Raw genomic sequence first — 15,987 nt, forward strand, 5'->3', positions numbered from 1 at the left:
TCTATCGTCCAGCAGCTCGAGAGCCTGCTGAGATGAAGAACGACCTGACTGACTGAAAGACTTCCTCCTCTCTGTCCCCTCTCACTGGGAACAGAGTGGGTGGATATGGTTAACAGCAGTCATAACAAGCATTTTTCAAAATGAGCTTCATCTGATGACAAGCTCGGACATATTGAATGCCCGACAGTGTTTTACAGTCCAAGTCTTTGATGATGCTGTCCAACAAAGACTTTGCCCTCCAAAGGTATAGAGGGAGCATATAGAAAAAAAGGTTTTGGAAATGGAGCAGACATCATCCATAAAAGTGATGTTTTTAGCATCTTACACACAGCTGGACATGTACAGTTGCTACACATATTTTCACAGAATTTACCCCAAATCATTATGTTGTCACTTCAATTTCAGTCTCACATATGGCTTTATATGTCTTAATGCATGTGGTTACCACACTTATTACTTTACCAGAGTGTGTCCGTCAACTTGCAAAGCTTCACCAATAAACTAATTTCCATTTACTGTCTGCTGCTGATGCTCTAAGTACATCTTTGCTTTCCATGTCTGCAATGACTGCCAGCACTCATCCACCCTGCCCGTCTGGTCTCATTTTGACACCTGAGGTCTGCCATCTTGTAAGTCAGAAAAAGTAAGAGCTATAGAAAGGTGACAACAGTTTTCCCTCCTAGTTTACCTCCCTGCACCACACTGAGTCTGACAAGCTGCTGAAAAATAGGACCAGGTCACATTTCAGCCTCAAAAGAATGTGCAGGGGCTGTGAGTAACCCTGTGGTCTGCTTCGGCATGTTTGGTCTGGCTCCTCATAATATCATGTAGTGTGCCATTGAGGACCAGGGGCATGAACACCAAAGAGAAGTGCAGAGGGCGTTGCTACTTTGGATCATAATCGACGCCAAAACCTAATAGTAGCACTGTAATCAGTCTTCCCCCTAATATTAGCACCATGGCTTTTTTCTCCAGGGTGGCGGTTGGTGTGTTTGGCTCAGTGCATCCTCTTTGACCTTAAATTCAGTCCTGCGGCTTTGTAAAGCACCTCTTGGCATCATCAGCAGTCAGCACATTAATAAAATACTGCTTTAACCTTGTGTATGATGCTTTTACCTGAATGTAATACAGAAGATAATGATACCAGTGATTTCAAAAACACCCTTGGTTTCAGTGCTAATCCTTCTTACCAGAATGGATTACTGAATTGATCCATTATGCTTCTCTGCATGTCAGATGTATTAACTTCTTAAGCTATTTTTGCCATATGGTTTTATCATTGAACTCGGCTCAGGAAATCTCATGGAACTGGTCTCTCTTTTATCAAAACCAGAAGGGCTGGCGATGGCAGGCTAAAGCAGGCACTGAGAAAAGGTCCAGTTACACAGAGAAATAAATTATGTGTCCCAGAAGGACTGGACATGAACTTTAAGATAACTTGGTCAGTGCACTTCAAAACATGGTTGATATTCAATATCACCCCCACTGGCAATTGTTGCACCTCTTACACCGCAGGGTTGCTTTCTACTGTTGCACCTGTGCTGAATTTGCAGGAAAACTCATATCCTCACCCGAAAGAGAAGAGCATGTCAATTAAACTCTAAAGCTGATCTCTGGTCAATCAAGCCACCCAGTAGGCGCTCTCACTGTGAATTAAAATTAAAATTGATATCCCCAGCAAGGCCAATATTTTTTTGTTCTGCCACTAAATGTAGGCGATTTATCATTCAAACATCCTAGGGTTTTGTGTAGGTACTTTTGGACCTCAGGTTCAGTGGGTTTGATGCTCAGCCAGGGACAATATCGAATCCATGCCAAGAGTCCAAGCTGTGAACGCTTGTCTGAGAGTTACCGTAAATCCTTCTGCTCGCACCACTAAGAAGCTCAGAAAGCCACAGCCCTGCTATTTGCCACCCCTGTGGTCCTTACAGGTAGCCACTGAGACTCCCCAAATTATGATCTGCGTGTATAGGGGAGCAATGCAAGAACAGAGCTCAATGGATAAAGGCCTACCTGTTGCCCCTTATTTTCCTCGGTGGATAAGGACGGCGGCTGTCAGTTTTCCACTGTGTTGATTAATCTGGCACTTTATTGGATATGATCCTGATGATTAATGGCATATTATCCTGGCCCTCTGATAAAAACATTCAGATTTCAGTTATTTCCTGGTTGAACCTGATATTTCTGAGTGTTATTCCTTTAACAGGCTAAACTTTTGCATGTGATAATACATAATTCCATCTGCTTGATTAACCATTTACAGTTTAATCTGTTCTGTTTTCTGATTTCCCCTCGATGGATGAAATATAAACTTTTTATAAATATAAACTTAAATTGTTCACTGTTGGTCAAATTACATTGATTACATTATTAACATTAATATGGTCCATGGTCCTTTTTTTAAGGTGCAAAAACAATGAATTAGCATAATGTCAGTAAACATGATACTGTTCTTAATTTAGACTTTTTTTCCAGGTGGAAAATGGTCGGTCAGTGGGGTCCAGGAGGTGAAGTCCAACACTGCCCCCACCAGGAGTTCCCAGCAGGCTTCTGGGATCACACATCAAGGTCTGTCGCTGGCCCACGACCCCTGCCCAGGCCTCAGTGATGGGGAGGGGCCAAGATTGAGTGGGCCAGAGGAGACAACACACCATAGCTGTGTGCAACTGCACAGTGAGTCCTTTCGCTCGTTGCCATGCTGTAGCTGACCGCAGGATTGCAGTGTTTACTTAAGAGCCGGTGCATAAGAGAAAGGCGGACCACCGGCAGTCACCACCCGCCAGGCTCTGGGCCGGACCTGGGGCTCATCTTTGTTGAAAATGGCTCTGGAACCTGCCACCTCCCACTGGGCTGGCCTATATTTAGCAACAAACTGAAAAACCTCTTCATTCTTAAAAAGCTGTTAAGGTTTCCATTGAGAAGGGGGTTCAGAGGAGGACGGGTGGTGATGCTGCACTCATGTGGTCTGAGAGGTGCTTCTCTTTGCCCTGGACTCACCTGTACAAGATATTTATGTTACAGCTTACTTAGGATGGAAATACTGAATGTCCAAAAAACAGCCAAGTAAAATGTGGTAAAATAAGGAGAATAGGTCCTGGGAAATTCAGTGCGAGACATTGTTATGTCATACAGCTACCCAGCAGCATACAAACAAGGTGAACAGTTGGTAAAAAAATACCATAAACATGTAAACACTTTTGAAAATATACTTAATGTCTTTACTGGGTATGAACTGAGACTGGCAGTTTCTTCTGATGTTTTGACATACTCTGGGTGTCGACCAGGACAGTCATATTACATGTGAAACAGCTCTCAATCGAGTAGAAAAGCAGAAGAAAATTGCACATTATTTAAGGTGCAGGACAAAATTTATAATTCACAATGAAATGACCACACAGTAAATTTGCAGGCTCCCCTCTAGAGATTTAAGTACTGAATAATAAGATAGAAGAGCATTCTTCATCAGCAGTGATGCTTTGTTACCAGAGTGTTTGTGTCTTTTCTCAAGAATATTCTTTTAAGCATCTGACTGGTTAATACTTGACTATTTTTGCTTTATTTGCTCAAGAAATCAGCTTGCATGTTTCCTTCCTCATGAAGATGACAATTTGCTGAGTCTGTCTTTTTCTGTTTGCATGCTGTTCTACTCTTCCCACTTCTCAACGTCTCATTGAACCCAGGAGGAGGGCAAATCCAAGACAGGACATGCGTATTACATGTTTTCATTTGCCCTTATATATGCCTCAATAGTGAAACAATCCCTCTTTTCATGCCCATGGTTTCATTCAGTGGGTGGCGAGAGCACCACTATGATTGGGGATGAGGGAACTGGGTGATTTTTTCCAAGGTGAGCACCTCATGGGAGATGACTGTTCGCTGCCATTAGTTTAAGTGCAGGAGTGTCAGTTAACCCGACACTGGCACCAGGAATACTTAATGCCAGATGGAGGGAGCTGTCCTTGAAGTCTTAACAAGCAGGCGCAGAGAAACAAGCCTTTATTCAGTGCGAGAGAACATAGAAAAAATTGATAACTTAGCAAGGTTACCACAAAGTGTACGTTAAATCCCACATAGGAAAGGGAGGGATAAAGGAGATTGAAGGGGGTGGGGAGGGGCAAAAGTCCAAAGTGGATAAAAACACAGTTTAGATGTTGCTGACTGTAATTTTTTATTGCGTTCAAAATACGCAGGAATATAAAACAAAGCAGTGGTTGTCACGCTAAAGGGTCCAGCTGCTTAAGAGGTGTCAAATTATTGTACCTCAGCTGGATACATTGGTGCTGGAAGCCAGGGGGTGAGAAAAGAGCCAAACCCAGCAGACTTTGGCACATTTGTCCTTTACCGCTGGCACGGATGAGCCACGCTGTGAGGCTTCAGAGCATCGATAGGCCCCCGGTGTTTTACTACCCAAAACTATGAGCTGCTACAAGAGCCGAACCATCAAGACTGCCTCCTGGAAGGACAGTAAACATGACGACAAGTGCTTTTTCCTCATGGTGCACCTCCCAGTCCACTGACCAAACAGTTCTGATGTAGGTCCAGCTAAATTGCAGTCCACTCAGGCAGCGAGACCGTGTGAGGCCTGGAGGTTTCAGTTTTCAAGTTTGAATTCATAAGATCATATCAGCTGAAGTACCAGGTTTTTGGGGAATGTGTCCTGGCTGCAGTAGACACAGAGCTGAGAGCTATTACTTAAAATAACTTGACACCAGAAAGCCCCCAAATCGACCAGTAAGGAAATTACAAACTCAGTCATGTCAGTCTATGGAAGCACCTCATACAAAGGTCCCCAAAAAGGTCTCTTGTTGTCAGCTTTGATAAAACCCACTCCCTTTTCTTTTTTGGTACTTAATTGAAAATTGAGCTTGAGTCCTGCCAACGATTGCAATAAAATGCTGAATGCACTGAGCTGTTGGCATGTTCCCTGCTCTGGCACTTGCACTCATGAGTGCTGCTGAGTCTCTGTTGATTGTCTATTCCTCATTCATTAAGTACGGTTAATGCTGACGCTCCCTAACAGTGACTCCTCGCTTGAGTGAGGGGCCTGTGAGCTCAGAGCCTAGGCATCCAGGAAAGACAGGAAACAGTTGAGGGGCATGGCGATGTCACAACCGACACATCACAGGAGGCTTTTGAGAAGTCTTTGGCTCTTCCCATACTGGTCCAGTACCAGTGTTCAGCCATGTGGACAGAAAAACTAAGCAGAGGTAGGTCTGTTGAGAACCTCTGGCCAAGTTAAGCACGGAAATATTTCTTTCCTGTTAACTCAAGAGTCTGGCAGTCACCTGTGTGAGGTTGCCCCCTCTTTTTAGTAGCGACCCATCAGCCATTCGGTTCAGCCGTGTCAGGCACGTAAGAGAAGGCCTGCCTGGTGATGAACCATGAGTAAAGTCAAATATGTGGTTTCTGAAATCTCACAAATGGGATGAGTGTTTTGGCGGAAAGAAATTCCCTTACTTTTTGAAGTATAGAGTACCTGAATCGTGGGTGAGCCAGCTCTGTGCTCTGTGGACAGTGGATACATTTCTGTTTGTTTGGATAGGGTCAGCCTTTGTGTTTGGCACACAGAAGCTCACTAGCACAGGTCTCCTTAAACCTGCATTAACTGTTTTTTGTTTTTTGGGCCACTTCAGGGGCAGCAGAAACAAGCTGTAAACACAACATTAACACCATCTTATAAAGTTGATTTGTGGAACTTGTTTGCATGTTGAAGCATTTATTTAGAGTTGTGTTTCTGGCCACCTGATGTTAACTCCTGAGGGGAAATATCTGGCTCTTTAGCTGTGAAATGTACCTCTGAGTTCACGAGCTAGTTGCAAACTTTGTCTGCCTGCCGTTGGGTGCTGAGCGGGCAGTGTGCAGTGGGTGTTTTGGAGCTGTTTTGCTGAAAGCAGCTGCCTTTTGTGGCTGAAAATGATAACTCTGTGCTGTGAGATTCAACCAGAACACTAACATTGTGAGCAGTTAAACCAAAACAGTAAACAGAAAGACACTAAAATGTTAAGGGGAACTGCAGAGTCAGGTGATGACGCTCCATGGGTTCGTCACTGTGACTGATCCCTTTCACATTAGTCCATACTACATGCTCATAGTGTATGCAACCTCCTGAACTGTGAAGTGGATAGAAGATGTACAGCAGTGAAGTTCCTTCATATTTAAGTGCATTGCACTGCAGTGGTCACAGCAGCTGCTGCAGAGAAGAAACTTTCAGTGGCTCTAATAGATCAAATTTGTGTTGATCCTTTTATGTCAATGCATTACATTTCAAGGAGATGGATGGCCTACATTAAGTTTTCCCCCCAAATGATCCAACATGACATCCCATGGGTGCCTCAGTGTGGACTTAATAGAAATTCTTTATTCGCTGCATGAAAGTTCACACACAGTAATGTTTGCCCCAAGTTCAGCGAGGACATGAGCAAGTGTGTCTCTGCACTCAATGGCCAAATAAAACGGGAAAAGCCCAAATCATAATAGTAATGCAAATATATGGAGTAGTACTTATGATACAAACAGGCAGGTGGCCAAATGGGCATCAACAAGGGCCAGAGAGGGAGTCTCATTTTTCCTTCTGACAGAAATGTCTACAACTAAGTGTGTGTCCTTTAAGTAGAGTTTGGATTGTCAACAGATGAAAATATACTGTGTGAGCACTACTAGATGGCTGTTCCTAGGCCAGGACACACAAATCTCAACTCCTGTGAAATAGACTGCTCCTGCTCCCCGCATCCTACCCTCCTCTTTGTACAGGAAACTGCCCAGGACTTGATCTTAATTAGTTTGGCAGCGAGTAATAACATCCTCTGAGGATTAGAGGTTGTTGTGATAGATTAGTGCAGGAAAACAAACCTGTTTTTTTACTCTTACACAGCACAACAGAATGCTCTTAAAAATCTTAATGTGTGAAATTTGTAAAACAGAATAAACCAAAACATGTTGTTATGTAAATCTGGACCAAGCAAAGCATGTACACCCATGACATGACAGGGCTATGATCATACAGTGTGCTGAAATTTCATAACGTTGATTAATTTCACAAGTATGTGTTTTGTTGTGTCAGTGGAATTGGATCAGACATTCTCTGGGTGGTAAAGGTTGACTTTTCCTAAGCTACTTCTGTGGTCAGCTCAATTGGGATTTAGAAATACTTAAAATCCAAGACAAACTCTGACCGAAGAGTTTGTGTTCAACATTTTTCTAAGTGATCAGAAATCCACTTTTAGAACACAGATGTTGGAGTTTGTGTTCATTCGAGACATGCTGTCTTTTCCAAACACCATACAACTTTTAACAAGTCAGTTGTCACCGCAACTCCACACAAGCCTTTATATTTTCATAAACTGTTTCTGTCCTCTACCTGCCAGGTGTTTAATTTGTCCTCTAGGTTTGTTTCAGTTGAGAAATGTTGTTGATTATACTGACTGGTCATCATCAGGTGCTGTGATCCCCGTTTAAATGAACTCATTCTGAAAATATGAATGTTGACGATTAAAGAGCGGCCTTTGATCATTTTTCAGAGGCCATGACTGTTATGCTTAAAGAGGCACTCTCTATGATTCTTGGCCTGAGCCTTATTTTCTGTATAAATTACATACAAAGAAAGCTTAAGAGGTGTTTCTCAAGGGCTCAACCTTTTTTACGCTTACACTCCATTGGCAAATCCACTATGGAAAAGCTGAACTATACTTGAAGTGCTGTATTTTAGTGTGGTTTGGAGCTGAGGTGGGGATCAATTGCTTGGTTTCTGCAGCAGCATCCCAGAGAGGCAGGTCTGAAGGACAGGTGGGGAGCCACACAGTGCCACCTCAAACCACTGTCCCCACGGCAGGAAGGAAGGAGGGGGGGTGGGGGCACCACAGAGTTAGAGGCCAGCATGCCCAGAGCTCCAAGATAGACAGGAGGTGGTCAGACACTGACTGACTGACGTGTGTTTATGTGTGTGTGTGTGTGTGTGTAGGGCTGCTTCTAGAGATGATTTTCACTACTGATTGATTAATTTATTGTTTAGTCTATAAGATGCCAGTAAATAATGACAAATTAGCCTGTTTCCTGACCTCACAACTGCTGCCCACATCTCATATTTACTCAGCAATTCGGTAATGGCAGGTCAGTCTGATTATCTAGGTGCAAAAAAAATGTCCATCTGTTTCCCACAGCCTAAGCTGATATTTTGTTTTGTCCAACCAACAGTCCAAAATGTAAATAATATTCAGTTTTCAACAGCTGAAAGAAAATTATTGTGTCACTTTTTGTTTTACGCTTCCCTGTTGTGTCCTCGTGATTTTACAATTTTACTCCTTACACACATTACCGAAATCAGCTTCATGCAAAATGGAGCAAACAGAAAAAATCTAAATTAAATCTGTATTTGGTGGGACTATCCTTTGTATTTAAAACAGCACCAGTTCTCCTCGTTAAATTTATGCAGTTCTTCAAGGCACTTGGCAGAAGAACTTGCCACAGTCCTTCTGTGGATATAGTCTGTCTCTGTGTCTTCTGTCTCTTAATGTAATCTCACACTGACTCCATGATGTTGAGATCTGTGAGGACCAAAACATCTGTTGCTTGTTCTTCTTGTCTCTGTAGATATGACTCTAGCTGTATGGTATAAGTTGTTGTCAGGCTGCAGATTAAATTTGGGACCAATCAGATGCCTCCCTGATGATACTGCTTGCAGGTTAAGAATCTAAAATATTCTCAAGTATTTTTGCGCAATACTGCACTGATTCCAAAGATTTTTGTCCCTATCAATCATTTACACCCAAAAATGGGAAAACAAGGCCTGGGTTCAATAATACCAGTTATCCTTTAAACCCCATTTGTTTTCTCTTGCTTTCTCTTGATTTCATGCATTTTGATTTAGCATGAAGCACTCTGTTGTAACTTCTGTGCTTTATAACATTATATCAAGATATTGAGCAACGTGAAACCTCAAATTAGACAAATCCATGTTTCTTTGTCAGGGTCTCTGAAGAGTTCACTAACTTAAATTTAAGACTTGAATGCCACATAGAAAGCAATTTAATACCTGTTTCACAATGATACTGACCGAAGATGAAAGCCAGGGGGGAAAAGTATGAGCGATACAATCCAAAATTATTTCACATTTCAATTTTTTTTCAGTGCTTTTCAGCAGTGGAAACAATTCTTTCTCTACAAGACCAGGGCCACACTACTGACAAATTTGCAGTTAGTCTCACTGTGTGAACACAATTTAACCCAAATTTAAGACTCATAAGGCCTTTTTCATGGAGGAACTAAATTCAGTGCTTTTAACTCAAGACCTGCAGATACCCTGATAATGTGGCTCATGCTGCCCTCTCCTGTTACATGAGCAGATTTCATTTAAAGGGATTTAACATTCCCCCACTACCACATTATGTAATATGAAAACCAGGAGTGTAGTAGTGAGGGGAATAGTGGAACCAAGTACCTAGGCCTCAACATGGAGAGGGCCCTTAAAAGCCTAGAATTAAAAGTTTGTTTTTAACTGCAAAGACAATTTATTGTTTAATTTGGAGTCTTTCAAGGGCCCTCACCCTGTAATGTGCAGTGTACAAAGTCTGATACTACACTAACTGTTGTGTTTACAGACTGATGCAAATAAACCTTCACCATTACTCATTTCATTAGGATGAGTCAATCAGTTTGAGGTTTTATTACTTTTTTTTAATGCTGAGTTTTAATGCTGGGGCTACCATCTTGTTTATGTATGAGCTTTAATAATGAATTGCTCAGTGTGTAAAATGTCATTATTCACTGTGTTAAATATTCTGGTTGCTTTTTTTCTGATCAACAGTCAAAAAGACCCAAAAACAAAAATGAGCTTACCATAATAGAAAACTAGCAGATATTAGCTGGTATCAGTGAATTTTTGGTATTTTTGCATATAAAAATTATAAACCCATTTCAGCTCCGGGGCGTTGGTGGGGAAATTATGAGACTGCCATTTGTTGTGGGGGTTTACAGGGGACTGAGGACAAGTTTTTGCTCTGGGCTTCTCCAGGAGGTTACTCCGGCCATGACTGAAGTTATTGTGATTAAGTGTCAAGTGTTACTAACTATTCAGGATTTGACCAGATTCATGAGCTTCACAAACTGAAAGTGCAGCTGTGCAAAACGCTGGCAACAGTCACTACCATTAACCCGTCATTAACATTGTTCTCTGAACACTTAATACAACTCGAATGAATTGCTCAAACACGAGTTTGTCTACTTATCAAAGATAATAACGCTAATATCGACAGTAAATTGAAACAATGGTGTAAATACGGTCGGCAGGATTTATGTAAAGCCGTTATCTAAAACACACAGCCTGCGGTTTCTTTGTGGCGGCGGCCTGCGACCGTTCCATTCATAGCAGGCCAATCAGAGCGCAGCGTACTGCCGGATTCCAACCAATAGCGACGCTGCTTATTGTTTGGCCTTGTTGCGACCGCGGACGGACAGAAGCAAGTGGACCGGTTTGAAGCTAAGCTAATTTAGAGACATTACCGCCGCTGAATTTTTTATTTTTGCATCAGCTCCATTTGCAGCACATGTTTGCATCCGCTTTCGAAAAATCAAAGGTACCTGTGAATATTTCCGCCATTAGGCTAAGAAGCGGAACTGGGCGTTTATTTTGATAAACCGCTTCTATCCTGCTAACTGAATTGGCAGCGGGTAGGCGCCAGTAGTGTTTGACAACAGCGCTCTTCAGTCACGTTCCTGGTGGTGTTGATGTTGTTTGTAGCTGCTGACTGAAGCGGCAAAAAACAAAATAGAGAAAAAAAAACAGAATCTTTACGTCGGTTAAACGGAAAAGTGAAGCATGGCAGAATTCCTCGAAGATCCGTCGGTTCTCACGAAAGATAAGCTGAAGAATGAGCTCGCTGCCAACAATGTGCCACTTCCTAGCGGAGAGCATAAAAAAGAAGTGTACGTGCAGCTGTATCTGAAAAACTTAACCGTACTGAACAACAAGAAGAGCCCGCCTGCAGACACCTTTTCCAGTGATGAGGAGTTACCTGCCCCTGTGGTGTCCAACAAAAGTCGTTCTGGACGAGTAAGTTTCACGTTTTTGTTTTTGTTTTTTTTTCACAGTGAATCCTAATCGGTTTTGATTTATGGGTAACGCTGATGTGATGTTGTGATGACATTAAGTGTGAGTTGTGGCTAGACTGATTAATTTTTTATTTTATTTTATTGCAGAAAGCTACAAAAAAGACAGACAAGCCTCGCACAGAGGAAGTGGAGGTGACAGATCTCACTGATGAAGATTTAAAACAACAGCTGGCAAAGCATGGTGTGGACTCAGGACCTATTGTTGGTGAGTTCCTGGAGACATGATTACATTTGTGGGGGGGGGGGGCACCTGATCATGGCACATTTTCTTGGCTATTCAGAGACAATTAGAATATATATTTATTTGCATGATTAATTAAGTTAGCACAAATAAAAACAAAACTGAAAAGCAATTTACACGTACTATACACATATTTTGTCTTTGTCTTTTCTATTTGTATCTATGATAACTCAGACAAATGTTTGAGGCAAATGTGGTATCAGTGGTTCAAAAAGCTTTGATTTCTGTTTCCTAAAAAAATTAATATATTAAAAGGAGGCCTCAGGAGGTATTTAAAAAGAAAAAAATTGAAACATTACACTTATAAATGTCATCAATGTGATATTAGCAGAAATGGTTGGGAAATCCCCAAATAGTTAAATTAGTCATTTTTTATTTATTTTAAGTATTAAATCCCATAATTTGTGGAATTGAAAGTTCTTTTGAAAGGCTTTAATGTAATGAATTTTGCAGAAACCCTGTTTGAGAGTGTACAAAATTCAACTGTGATATTTCAGACATTTTTTAAAATGTAAAGACATGTAGCATTAGCAAACTTCTTTTAATACATTACATAAATTTGTCTTTAAAGAACAGGGAACAAAGTCTGAACCAACAGAACATTTTACAATTTAAAATTATACTTCAGACATACCAACGATATGTAGGGACTGCAGTCTGTCTCTTAGTGGCCACACATTCGTAGATACCAGTATATATCGTTAATTGAATAGTATTAACTGACATATCACTGGCCTTGCTCACATTTGAACATTTGCAAATGCTGCTCACTGAAGCAGAACTGCATGCATCAGAAGTCAAAAATATATGCATCCTGCTGGAGTGAAAGTACAATGTGTTATGTTTTATTTACTCTTTCTCATTCCTTCATCCCCTCCATTCAGCCACTACCCGTAAATTGTATGAGAAGAAGTTGCAGAAGCTTTTGGACCAGCCTCCAGCTGAACCCGAAGCTCCTACAGACGTCACAGCTCTCCCGAAGGCAGACAGCAACCAGAATGGCAACACAAATTCTGACCAGTACAGTGACAAGGAAGATGGTGAGCTCTCTTGATAAACCTGCTCATTACAGGTTTCTCAAACTTTACCAGATTAAAGTTGGGTTGATTGCTGTACTGATATCACCACATTTTAATGTTTTGTTTACATACCTGTGTTTTTCCAGAGGAGATTGCTGCCCCTGAACCAGAGCCAGTTCCTGTTGTGGAGAAGCCTGTGAGGAGCAGAGGCAAAGCTCCAGTTACCAGCAGGACTAGCAGCAGACGACAAACAAAGGTGAGGCACATTTTTTCATCTCCAAGTTTTGCGATAAGAATAATTCTTGTCCTATTGGTATGAACATGTCTTTATATCACACTGACAGGTGGTGGAGGAAATAATTGTTGAGGAAACCCCAAAGAAGGCCAGTGAGAGTGTTGTTGAAGATATCCTTGCCAATGAAATAAGCACACCAACAGGCATCAGGTAACAACTGACTGCTTTTTCCAGAGCATTCAAAAACATTTCATAGCCTTGTTCAGTGGATGTAGTTTTCTCTGTTTTCATGGAGACAGCTGTCACATCTGAGGCCAAAGACACCAAACATGATGGGTACCACAACTTTAAGCTTTGGGGATGGTCTTTGGTGTCAGATGTTTCAACACCACCTGAGCAGACGTCATCTGCTGAGGAAGACTGTGAGATGTGCTTGAAAGTTTGAGAAGAAGTCCATACATTACTGTTTTTGCCAAGTTAGCCATAAACTTTGATTTTGTTGTTTCTCTGATCAGTGCGACCTGCAGGCGTCCAATCCGAGGGGCAGCTGGTCGACCTGTCAAACCAAGTGAGTACTGGCTGGACGAGTCCCACGTGCAGCACACCGTCCTCACCGAGACCCGCTCTTACTCGGAGTCCTTCTCCCGACCGGGCAGCAGCATCTCTTCAAGCAAAGCGCCAGCCAGACGAGGCGTCCTGTCCTTGTTGCTCAAGCTCCTGCTCCTCATTGTGGTGGGTGGTTCTCTCTACTATGCCTACCAGAACCTGGATGCGGATCAGATCAACACCCTCAAAGGCCTCGTTGACAGTGTCGTCGTCCCGCTCCAGGGCGCTGTGGAGAACGCAGCCACCTACCTGGGCATCAGCAGCAGCAGCAATGGTGCTACAGAGAGCGCCGGCAACTAAGGACCCTCAGCAGTCCCTCACCATGCCCACACCACCTCCTTGCCACCTGCCACAGCAAACCACAACTCAAGCAGACAACTCGGCTCACCTCTTTATCTTTTCCTACATGGTTGGACAAAGAACACAGATTTAATTGCAATGATAAACGTTGTCGTCTCAGATTCCAGCTTTCCTCCCACCACAAGAGGGAGGTATAACTCAAACAGTAGCTTCTGGATAACACTGTTTTATGGCAGTCAGAAGAGACTAATTTTAATGTCAATTTTCATCTGTGAATTGTTTGTGTCTTTGTGTGTATTTAACCCTTGTCTGTAGAAACAAGTGCAGAATGGAGAGGCCAGTTTATCCGTGCATGATTATAGTTTTTTTAAAAGTCATACTGTAGTTTCTAATGCTCTGTGCCAGGTGTTTTTCTGATGGTGAAGTGCCTGGACACTGTTAGCACTTAGTGCCCTCCCATTTTTTTCAAGCACAAAGCAGCGCTACTACTAATACCAGAATGTCTACGTGTTTCTATTTGAATTTCAAAAAAATTGCTCTGTAGCTATAGACTTAGATAGAGTGATTCATTATTTCTATGGTGCTCAGGTCAAATCAGCTCAACCGTTTTTATTGTGGTCTGTGCTGGGAGGAGACACGTGGTGTAATCAGGTCACATCACTGCATGAGGAAAATCAGCCCATGTTCAAGTTGAAGTTAAAACTTTTTTTATTGCCCCCCTCTTCCCCCCTCCTGTGGTTGATCACTGCTTGAATCATCATGTGTGGGGTCTAAGATTATGACTGAACTGATAATTCCGGTTGCTCTGTATTGTAATCATGATTTCCACCGTTAACGGAGTGACAAAGAAAATGTACTGTACTTTTGGCATCTCGTATCAACACCCCCATCAATTTGCAAACAGAAAATTTTAAATGAAACAGCTTTTTGGTATTGATTATTCACCAGTTATCTGACAAGTATTCCCTGAGGAAACAAAAACTGCAGTGTTTGATCATGGATTATTGATTTTCCAGCCCTGCCAGTGTGCCCATATGAGTTTACATGCTTTGGGTTTTAGTGCTCTGTTGTGCTTTCTTTTACTTTGTTCTGTTTTTATTAGATTTCTTATCCTTCAGTCCTAAATGTAGGACTGGCTGTTACAATGCACCCACATAGCCCACCTCACTGACTGTGTGTGTCCGGAGTAGACATAGCAGATCTATGAAGACGACACATAGAGAAAGTAAATCTTTTTGGGAAAATTAATCAGTGTATTCTCTCTCAACTACTTCTGCCTGTGCAAATTACCATAATTAAGACACTGTAGGTTACTCTGAACGGAGAGCAAGGATTTATTCACTGGAGGTGTTGTTGGGGGTGGGAAGATTTCTGGGGCATCTTTGTTTCTATTTTGATATTTTTCTAAAATGGCGTGTTCAACTTTTTTATAGCACATTTTAAGGTAACATTTGAAAGCAATATGTAACACAAGTGATACTGTATCTTAATCTGAACCTCGCTGACGTAAAACCGATTCATCATCAGGCAGCTCTCCCACAATGGACAGAAACGACAGGGGTTATGTGGGTAAGGATTTTTAATCTGTTTATTTATGATAATGTAGGCAGTGTATCATAAAATAAACTTGGCTGTTACCAGATATTTTTTCTTTTGTCTTCTGTAGCTCTGCCTGGACGTCAAAACCTGTATTTCTGCATGTCTTAATTTATTGCAACACATTTATTCATTGCTACTAACTATTTTCCCGAAGCAGTCTAAACTTTTTAGGATTGGAAGTTATCGTAGTGAACGTCAGCTGCCACTTACAAAGTCACATAACCATAAAGGGGTAATGTAGCAAATGTTTTTTCATAAAGGGGTAATGTAGCAAATGTTTTTTTTTTTTTTGAGTGAAAGTGTACGTTATCAAGTTGGTGTAATAATACCAAGAAGAGGATCAAAGCATATACTTGACTGGCAAAAAGTATCGAGTCACTTTTAAATTCCCCTTATTTAGCATTTATAAGCAGTATATAAACATTTGCTAAATAGTTTATAAGTATATATTGGTAAATAGATTTGATTATTGTTGTATTTAACAACTATAACATCTCATGTGGACACCCAGAAGTTGAGACTGCTGTACAAACAGTGAATGACATAGTAAAACAAAATATAAAATATGTATTCATATGAGAAATTATAATTGCTGGCAAATACTGTACTTAAATATGTCCTTATAACTGAATTCTATACATACTATAACACATTCTGTGTGATAAATCATTTATTAGATATTTATATCCTTCTTATAAATACTTGTGAACTTGATTTCTGTGTTTCCAGAGATTTCCTCCAGGTGCTGAGCAAAGAAGAGCTGTGTTATTGCTTTATGTGACAGATCCCCACTGTCCGTCTATCATATGGAGATACCAGCATTTATATGGCTGTAGTAATACTGTAAGTTAGACACACTCCCTAAATCTCCCTTTTCTGGAGCA

General features: G+C 41.4%; 1 protein-coding gene and 1 long non-coding RNA gene across 2 annotated transcripts in view; both read left to right on the plus strand.

The window, feature by feature from the left end:
- Positions 1-3,801, plus strand: part of LOC108888527 (uncharacterized) — a 53,539-nt gene extending 49,738 nt beyond the window's left edge. The window contains exons 2-3 of the long non-coding RNA XR_007813959.1: positions 2,476-2,673; positions 3,681-3,801. This is a non-coding gene — a long non-coding RNA (uncharacterized LOC108888527). The remainder of the gene's footprint in view (positions 1-2,475; positions 2,674-3,680) is intronic.
- Positions 3,802-10,411: 6,610 nt separating this feature from the next.
- Positions 10,412-15,146, plus strand: tmpob (thymopoietin b). Its single transcript, XM_018684539.2, has 6 exons — positions 10,412-11,044; positions 11,191-11,308; positions 12,229-12,384; positions 12,510-12,619; positions 12,708-12,808; positions 13,114-15,146. Exons 1-6 carry the CDS (start codon positions 10,811-10,813, stop codon positions 13,502-13,504), a joined length of 1,110 nt encoding a protein of 369 aa, XP_018540055.1. The 5' UTR covers positions 10,412-10,810; the 3' UTR covers positions 13,505-15,146.
- The last annotated feature ends 841 nt before the right edge of the window (positions 15,147-15,987 follow it).

The sequence above is a fragment of the Lates calcarifer genome, linkage group LG10 (assembly GCF_001640805.2).
Source record: "Lates calcarifer isolate ASB-BC8 linkage group LG10, TLL_Latcal_v3, whole genome shotgun sequence".
NCBI lineage: Eukaryota > Metazoa > Chordata > Actinopteri > Centropomidae > Lates > Lates calcarifer.

What these genes read in the sequence shown, in the direction of transcription:
- tmpob (XM_018684539.2), top strand. Translation starts at nt 10,811, where the DNA reads ATGGCAGAATTCCTCGAAGATCCGTCGGTTCTCACGAAAGATAAGCTG. An exon ending in ACAAAAGTCGTTCTGGACGA is followed by an intron (nt 11,045 to 11,190) that starts GTAAGTTTCACG and finishes ATTTTATTGCAG; the next exon opens with AAAGCTACAAAAAAGACAGA. An exon ending in GCAGCAGACGACAAACAAAG is followed by an intron (nt 12,620 to 12,707) that starts GTGAGGCACATT and finishes TCACACTGACAG; the next exon opens with GTGGTGGAGGAAATAATTGT.